Consider the following 9,830-nt stretch of genomic DNA (forward strand, 5'->3'; position numbering starts at 1 on the left):
GTACGTATACTAACTCAAAGTAAACAATACCTGTACATATACTAACTCAAAGTAAACAATACCTGTACATATACTAACTCAAAGTAAACAATACCCGTACGTATACTAACTCAAAGTAAACAATACCCATACAGATACTTACTCAAAGTAAACAATACCTGTACGTATACTAACTCAAATTAAACAATACCCGTACGTATACTAACTCAAAGTTAACAATACCTGTACGTATACTAACTCAAAGTAAACAATACCCATACATATGCTTACTCAAAGTAAACAAAACCTGTTCGTATACTTACTCAAAGTAAACAATACCCGTAAACAATACCTGTACGTATACTTACTCAAAGTAAACAATACCCGTTCGTAGGCTTTGTGTAAATGTACTCTTATTAATACATGTAGACAATACCACCTCTGTATTACTCACCTGTATGTAGACTCTGTGTAAATGTACTCCTATAAATACATGTAAACAATACCACCTCTGTATAACTCACCTCTTACACACAGACAGCATGGTAGAAATAAGAAGCATACTGGCCTGTATGTATTATGGTGGAATATAAGGAAGGTGAGATAACGTTTGGAAAAAATAATTAGCGAAAGCTGTTTCTTGGTCTTCCCGTTATATTGTAAAAGTAATAGGGAACTGTCATATTGGAACATTAGATTGAATCTTTAATTGTTTATGGCTGACGTTTGTACCTGGCACAGAAAATGTAACCAAAGGAAACACAACTTTGTTCCTGCAAAAAAGGGTCTGTTTCATCATATAGTAAACAAGTTTTTTTAGAATTTATCTTTAAATACCAAAATAACCCACCCAGACAGATATATTAGACTGTTCATTGTTTGTTTAAATGCAAATTAATAGATTGAAATGGATATCTATAATGATATTGAACCAAATTTTAATCACGTATATTTCCAGACTGCCCAGATAGGCATTATATGGAAATACATTTTAACAGAGCGTACTTATCATTTTAGTGAATAGAGTATACACTACACCTATATACCGTTACTATAAATAGAGTATACACTACACCTATATACTGTTACTATAGAGTATACACTACACCTTTATACCGTTACTATAAATAGAGTATACACTACACCTATATACCGTTACTATAAATAGAGTATACACTACACCTATAATAAATACTATTTGTTGATCTTTTCAGCTCTGATTTTACAAAGTTAGATTCTCAACCTCAGGCAGTGGCCTCCAAGTCGGGCACAACAGTGGCGTTATGCTTAGGACAGGTGAGTCCTGTTTCTCTCTCCTAATTACTTTCCTTTTAGTTCTGAGTAATAATTAGGTAATAAATATTCAAGCACCATTATCATTTTCATTTAAATCTAAAAAAAATGCATATTTATCAATTATGAACTGCTGACGAGGTGAATATATAATAATATATGGACATGAGAAAGCAATATTGATTGAAATGAAGTTGAGTTTCATATCGCTTTTCAGGTCCATATAACATATATTCACTGAAATAAAGATCTTAATTGTTTTATTAAGATATGAAATTATTATGCTTTTATCATTGAACAAAATGGAGGATAATTAATCATCCAGAGAAAGGTACTGGCAGAGATCAATAATATTGTTATGTTACAGTGACATCATAAAGTGAATATTGTTCTGTTATTTTCTAGAAATAAGAACACAGAGTCAGTTCACCAGTTACTTACCTTGATTATAATTCAACCAATGAGCATACAGGACAAAAAAGATGTCGAATATTTCTTTATATGGCATAGGGTCAGGATAATAGCTACATTTACATAACTATATATTATAGGTTGCTAGATTGAAAGTTGTTGAAATTCATTGATACTTAGCCGTTCATAAGTCACAGGGGTCAAATGTTTTAAAATCTTTTAACTAACCAGCTTTTCTAAGGTAATGCTGTTTAGACTGTTTGGCATTTGTTGTTGAGGAGTGATGTACGGTGAGAGTGAGGATGAACATGTTTTAATGTAAATATAATCCTTCTACAGGAAGAGTTTGATTATCTAGGCAACTTTCATAACAATTTTACGTCTGATGTAATCATTTAAATGGTGAAACTTACATGTGTATAAAATGACAACTCAAGATTTTGTACTTTCCAGGTTGTTGTGTTTGATCAAAAAGAGAAGAAGTTTGTCCAAAATGTGCCTTATGAACCTAAAGCTGTCGGTCTCCAAAGCAACGGGACAGACGTAGCTATTGCTGGATCAAAGGTAATATATTGTATAAATAAGTTAATTTTAAAATATAGTCATCCCACGAAGAAAATTACCAGAGTTGGTAGCTTTCAGTTTGCTTACTTTGAACTCATGTCAACTTGTCAACCACTGGAGAATGATAATCTTTGAGATGGTGTCATGTGACCTAGACTTTGAGATGATGTCATGTGACCTAGGCTTTCAGACAGTGTCATGTGACCTAGGCTTTGAGACAGTGTCATGTGACCTAGACTTTGAGACAGTGTCATGTGACCTAGACTTTGAGACAGTGTCATGTGACCTAGATTTTGAAACAGTGTCATGTGACCTAGACTTTGAGACAGTGTCATGTGACCTAGACTTTGAGATGGTGTCATGTGACCTAGACTTTGAGACAGTGTCATGTTACCCTAGACTTTGGGATGGTGTTATATGACCTAGACGTTGAGATAGTGTCATGTGACCTAGACCTAGACCAACAACAGAATGTTCCATACTGCTGGCACTTCAAATTGACCTCAGCCTCAGTGCACTGTTTCGCCATTAAATATGAATGGCTTTTCAGACCCTACATCTGTTACACACACACACATCTGAATCAGTTATCATAATCGTCTAGGCTCTTGACTTCTGTCCGTAGTCTTAACATGTTCGACTACAGGCATCCTGGAAAGTCGAGGGATTACAGTCACTCTGCTCTCTGCACCCCTGGAATATGTCACGACAAATCGAAGGTTCAGTGTGACAAGTGGATGAGACAAGAAGACTAGATTGATGCTTTGATGTTCATCAAAAGAATTTCGCGGTAGGGTAACGATACAATTTACTGGCTTTGAAGTCAGGTGTCACTCCTCAGTGATATTCAAAGGATAGGTATCAATTGATGGCTTCCTACTGCTAATGTCTGCCACCACCTCCTGTCTGTAGGCTGTAGCGTTGTGTAAATGTGTAGAAATTATGGTAGAAGTTGGCCAGTATGTCAGTTTTTGTCTAATTTAATTATTTGCAGAATTTATTAGCTCACCTGGTCCGAAGGACCAAGGTGAACTTCTGCCATACTGTGGTGTCCGTTCGTCATCTGTCCGTCAACAATTTCTTCAAACAACTTCTTAACCAACCGCTGATTGGAATTTAAATTTGGCTGGAAGCATCCCCAAGTGTTGGGGATTCAAAATTGTACAAATGGTAGGGTTGACATACCAAGGGGCTGAGGGATGGGTTCAAAAAGGGTAACTAGGCCATATTGCTTTAAGCGACTTCTTCTCTGAAACCAAATGATGGATATCAACTATATATTGTTGGAAGCATCCCTAGGAGGTCTGCCCCACCCTTGCAGACTTAACCCCTGGGTCATAACTTTGAAACAGTTGAGATCCCCACCCCAAAACTAAAAATACAATTGTTTGGCATAAAGAGATGAATGCAGTCATGATATTAAAATTGACCCTGGGGTCTGGCCACAACCCTAAGGACCTACTTTCTGAGTCATAACTTGGAAACAGTTGAGATCTCCACCCCAATACCATACATACAATTACTGGACATGAAAAATCAAATACAGATATGCTACAAAGATTGGCCTTGGGGTCTGGGCCTATCCCTGGGATCTTTTTTGGAGAATATTTTGCCATGATTGCTTAGATATGTGAGCGATACAAGCCCTCTTCTATTGCATTCTATTTGATCTACTGTTAAAGTTTCAAAGGATCGGAAAGGATATAACCAGGTATTGTTATTGTGTCAGAAATGCTGTAAATATTATAGTCCATTACAAGAAATATAAAGCAGAAGATGGGATATCCTGATGCTTTGGAATTCCCCAAACATTAAAGATGGTGAAAAAATTGTCATTTCAGGTAAAATAGATTATTTTTTAGATGTGAACAGGTCTGGGTTACATCTAAATATTTGTACAACTGATAGAAACGGAGTTGATAAAAAGATTTGTTATTAACACAGACCTGCTGTTAGTTGAAAACATATATTGTTTATGTAAAATTCTCCTTTTTTGTATGTTTCCTGAATTATCCCCCTTTATCAGCCTCGATTTCAGTATCTTCCTGTTCCATGTGATTTTTCTTTTAAAATTTAGTCAAATCAACACTGGGTTATTGATTGTGTAAATAAATAGGAACAATTTAACGATATCTGTAATCAAACTTCAATAATATTTGGGCTATTTCTATTTCTTATGTTTGACCAGGACAATACCATTCACATATATAATCTGAGTGGAGGGACACTGACCGAGACAAATAAAATCAAAACCACCGGTGATATCACAGACTTGACCTACTCCCCAGATGGACGCTTCCTGACTTCAAGTGGTACTGACCGATTCGTCCGCTGCTATGAGCTTCCCGAGTACAAGGTAATTTAACATTGTATGGATATTCTGTCCAGCACTCTGAAGACTCTAGCACAGTGTAATTTTATAACCAAGAAATGCCATATTAAGTAGGAACAAGTTTGAAATTCTTCTGCTCAAATGTGTCACAAAGTTGTTCATCCTCAAAATTCCAGGAGTTACACTCCCTTTCGTTCTCTGCACCCCTAGACTATGTCGTGATGAAATTGAAGGCTTGGTAGGCACCGTCTGGTGGATGATACAGGTTAGACTAACACTGCCGCAATGTGATGGTAAAGCTGTTTAATTCTGAAAATGTTCTGAAAATTTTTACCTGGAAAAGAAGCTTTACATAAAATATAACATTTCATTTTTAGCTGAAGTATGAAAACAGCAAACACACAGCGCGGGTAAACTGTGTGTCGTGGAGTCCAGACTCCACCAGGTATGCAACTGGGAGTCTAGACAATAGCTTCATCATCTGGGATGCAACAAAGAAGGACTCGTTTGATAATTCGACACAGTACTTAGGTAAGTATAGTCAACAAACCTTTTGTATTTCTATTCTCAGGACTTATGATAGTAGGAGAAATATATATGATAAAAACTCCCCCCCCCCCCCCCCCCCCCCCCCCCCCCCCNCCTATTTTTTTCAGTGTTTGTCGTTTCCACTCCTCAGTACGCAGCGTGGGCGCCCCGCTGCAATTTATAGATGAGTTGTTGTTGTTATTTTTGAGTGATTGGCACAAATGGTGATTGTAGGAGAACAGCAATATATGGTTGCTATATAAATGTTTTCTGGTTCAACCCCCACTTGGTTAAAAAGGGTATGTATGGAGTAATTGCTTTGTTATTACATCCATCTACAGTAAAAAAAAGTACAAGATATGTCATGGACCCCTCAGCAAGTTTAATTTATATTTACACTATTGTATGATACCATTGAGTTTTACACCTGATTAAATGTTGGTGGTCATCAGTCTAGGTCAAATGATCAAAAGCTAATTGGCCAATCATCCCCCTGTAGTAAAATGATTGTGTACAAGATATCTCATGACCCCAGAACATATTTAATTTATATTTACGTATATATAGTAAGATCACGTGTTACACCTGATTGGATTTCGGTGGTCAAAAGTCACACTTGACCAGTTTTGAAAAGCTTATGCACAAGATATTTCGCAAACCCTTCAAAATATTTAGTTTTTATTACACAGAGACGTGGTATCATGAAGGTCTACGTGTACACCTGATTAGATTTTGGTTTTCATCTTTTCAGGTTAAAGCATTAAATGATCACACTTTACTACAGGTGATGTATCTCTCCGATTCCCAATTCTTTTGTTGTTATGATTTTAGTCTTATTAATGCCCCCTATTATATGTACACTTGTATGTTGTAGGAGATCTGTATCTATGTTTTTTGTTACTTGTAGGAGCTCATGCCTTGAGTAATATCACAAGACTAGTATGGTTAGACCCTAAAACAATTCTCACCACTGGCTCGGATAGCTGTATCAAACGCTGGACTGTATGAAGTCTAACAGCAATACTGTAATGTTCTTATTGTTGAGGTGACTGCCGCTTGCACACAATGCCACAGCTGAGATGTGATGTATTCTGAGTCTACAAGCTATGTATTAACAAGCGAGGACAACCATCATTCCACTGTTTCAGCCAGCATCACATACTGTAACAGTGGAATACGGTGAAAATGCTATTTTTGCTTTAACACATAATTTTTACAATATGTATTATGGTTTTTCATATCTGATATTCGCGGTGAAGTAAAACTTGATCATGAAAGACCACAAATCAGGTACAGTTACCTACCTTAATATTCTTTCTTTAAATACATAGTAAAACAGCAATGGAAACCATCTGCCTTGACAGTCCGCTCTGTCTATAAGCAGTTCTGGGGGTTTTCTGTGTCTATCATTTTGGAATGTGATAGGTAGAAGACCTGAACCTGAATTGTAAAACTCCTGATGAAGGCCTCCTGCTGGCAATATTTCATTATTTAAGTGTTAAAAGTGGTAAAGTAATTTATTTGGTATAAATGTATTCCTGAACTTTCCCTAAACAACACTAGTAAAGAAAATTAGAAATGATAATGATAAACATAAAGCTTAATAAGTGTTTATAGGATTTTGAGGTTAACCATTGGTCCCTAACATATATAGGATTAGACTCGCACTGGAACCATGCATAGAAATTTCGTGGTCCTGATACAGCCATTAAAATAGAACTCCGAAGGATGTCAAAATGCACGAGATAGCCTCGAATATTCTCCTCTTTGTATTTTATTTAGCTATCTCGGTTCATTACAAGAAATGTAGTAAGTAATTTGATGAGTGAGGTCTACTAGCACTGGTAGATACAATAAAAGCGACCTATTTTTGCTGAGATGTATATTTTTAATGGACTTTGGTGACCTGAAGTCGCAATGTTACTAACAATATATATATTTACATAGTTTTTGTTCTCTTTGCCCTGATTTTGTGGCTTGATCAGAACCACTCTGTATGTGAAATGTGTAACACAATAAGAAGAAGGGATGTCATATGATAAAATTGTAATTGATATGCAGGCCATGTCAAACCCTAGCATCACCTGTGTAACTGCCAAGTAATGGTGCCATGTCTACCTCCCAATGTTGATATGGCGAGACTGAACTGTGGTTGAATGCATACATTGTGTTTTCAATATTTCTTTTCTTATTGTATAACCTTTAACAGGTTTGTTTTATTTTTGGAAAAAAAATGTAAATGAAAAGTTTGGAGTGTGTAAATCATATTTCGGGAAAGAGATGATACATAATGCTATAGACAGGTGTGTGAGTTATCTCCATTTGACATGTAAAGTTATAATAGACGGCTTGAACACACAGGATAGATTATTTGGTGATTGATCATGTGATAATCAGTGTAAGTCTTCAATATTTTATGGTCCTTAAATAATTTACCTGGTTTTTGTGTCTATGAACACTTAACTGACCAGATGGTAATGATAAGAATGTCAACCAAATTATTTAAGAATAAACAAGACAAATTATTGAGATTGCATCAGGCCTAGATTATTTATATAAATATGTTTTGTTTTAACTCTGTATGGGGCCATATTACTTTAAAAAAACAACTTTGTAATACCCCCAATCTTTTAAAATGTAAATAATGTACTGTATGAATAATAATTGAAAATGTACTTTTTGTATTAAAACATGAAGAAGACTCTATACCGGCACAAATATCTTTGATCATAAGCTCGTAACATATTCTACAGTGGTATATAATCAGTGCTGTTATTGGTGCAAGGGAAATAACTCTGTCATGTAAATGCTCATTGTAGTTTCCATAGATTGGCTAGTATTCTTGATACTTAAATATATAAGGTTTTGTAATATGTATACCAAGCAATATACTTTACATAGAATTATACTGATAATTAATTTTGAGCTATAACAGATATAATTTTTAGTTCGGCTTCTGAAAGGGCCCAGCAAGCTTCAAGCAATTGTATGGCTTCTCTCGTCCTTATGTCAAGTTTCATGTAAAGCCAGATTTTGATAAAGTTTTGATGGCAAGGTTGCAAGCCCATTAGAGGAAATAGAGGAAAATATATAAAGTCTACGCCTTCTGTTGGAATGAAAGCATTTTAATCTAATTTGGCAAAAAAGTTCCCTGGGCAATGGGGATGCAACATTTTACAAATTACGTGGGCCCGATAAAGGAAAAGGGATTAGAGATTTGATGAATTTCATTACTTGTACCAAATTGTTGCTTGTTCTTGGCTTGTATTTCTCTCTTTTTATATATTGTATACACTATTATATAAACAAAGAGTTGAGAACTTCTGTTTTTAACTTCTGATCATAATCATATTTTGGAAGCTTGATTCAGAACCCCGAGTAAAAAAGGATGATTATGAAAATAAAATAGTTGTTATATATATATCAAATGTATTTTTTAAGTTTACAACTGTATACATCGTGTTAAGTGAGAGGAACTTATCCCAAAACTTGATGCCTGTCTACTATAAAAGTATAAGCCATTGTAATAAAGACTTTGTTAGAAGTCCTAGACTCACACAAGGTCGTCTATAGGGTTCATGAAGACCTGACATCCCACAGAACATGCTGATAAGTATGAATATTCCTCATCATATTTAGGAGACAGTTTGACCGAGTAGATCCACCACATCAAGACACAAAAACAATCAATGTTTATCATACTGCCAACGCTCTATTTCAGGTGATTTGCTAAACTTGGAGCAATGAAATAATCCCAATCGTGTCACAGCTGAACTTGGAGCAATAAAATAATCCCAATCGTGTCACAGCTAAACTTGGAGCAATAAAATAATCCCAATCATGTCACAGAAATGTTAATTTGTGCAAAATACATAGAGAGAGAAAGAATCAAGTCTAAAATATTTGCTCGGTTAAAGTTTCCATAGGGTTGCGGTGGCTGAGTGGTTAAGGCGTCTGACCATCTGCGATCACTAGCCCTCCACCACTGGGTTGCGGGTCTGAGGCCTACGTGGGGCAGGTACTGGCCGCAGGTCTGTGGTTTTTCCCCAGGTGTTCTGGTTTTCCTCCACCACCATAACCTGGTACTGGTTTAAATGACCATAGCTGTTAATAGGATGTAAAGAGCAAACAAACCAAACCAAACCAACCCAAGCTTCCCTAAGTTAACTATCACTGGTGTGGGATCATGAATAGACAGAAATCTGGTTAAGTGAACGTTCATCATCCTTACTATCCTCTTACTTCATGGAATTAACTTTTTGAAGTCATTATAATTACTTTTAGAGATGCTACTCTATTGGACAGTTACAGACAGTACTGACAGAGGAAGGTCACTCACAGCTTAAAACTGTACAGTGGTAAACTTTGAACCAGGGTCACCACAGCTGTAGCTCCTTACGACCAGACAGGAGGCTGGGTATTACTATTAGTACTAGGGTCGCCACAGCTGTAGCTCCTGACGACTAGACAGGAGGCTGGGTATTAATATTAGTACTAGGGTCACCACAGCTGTTGCTCCTGACGACGAGACAGGAGGCTGGGTATTACGATTAGGACTTGGGTCGCCACAGCTGTAGCTCCTGACGACTAGACAGGAGTATGGGTATTACTATTAGTACTAGGGTCGCCACAGCTTAGGCTCCTGACGACGAGACAGGAGGCTGGGTATTACTATTAGTACTAGGGTCGCCACAGCTGTAGCTCCTGACGACAAGACAGGAGG

General features: G+C 36.5%; 1 protein-coding gene across 1 annotated transcript in view; it reads left to right on the top strand.

Annotated features, from left to right (window-relative positions):
• The window catches only part of LOC110461789 (WD repeat-containing protein 1-B-like), a gene marked incomplete at its 5' end in the record, with an annotated part of 23,758 nt that extends 16,031 nt beyond the window's left edge, over positions 1-7,727 (top strand). The window contains 5 exons of the mRNA XM_021515455.1: positions 1,194-1,275; positions 2,137-2,247; positions 4,436-4,603; positions 4,957-5,110; positions 6,015-7,727. Coding sequence (XP_021371130.1) covers positions 1,194-1,275; positions 2,137-2,247; positions 4,436-4,603; positions 4,957-5,110; positions 6,015-6,115 — 616 coding nt within the window. The remainder of the gene's footprint in view (positions 1-1,193; positions 1,276-2,136; positions 2,248-4,435; positions 4,604-4,956; positions 5,111-6,014) is intronic.
• Between the last annotated feature and the right edge of the window lie 2,103 nt (positions 7,728-9,830).

This window comes from Mizuhopecten yessoensis, unplaced genomic scaffold (genome assembly GCF_002113885.1).
Source record: "Mizuhopecten yessoensis strain PY_sf001 unplaced genomic scaffold, ASM211388v2 scaffold10665, whole genome shotgun sequence".
Taxonomy (NCBI): Eukaryota; Metazoa; Mollusca; class Bivalvia; order Pectinida; family Pectinidae; genus Mizuhopecten; species Mizuhopecten yessoensis.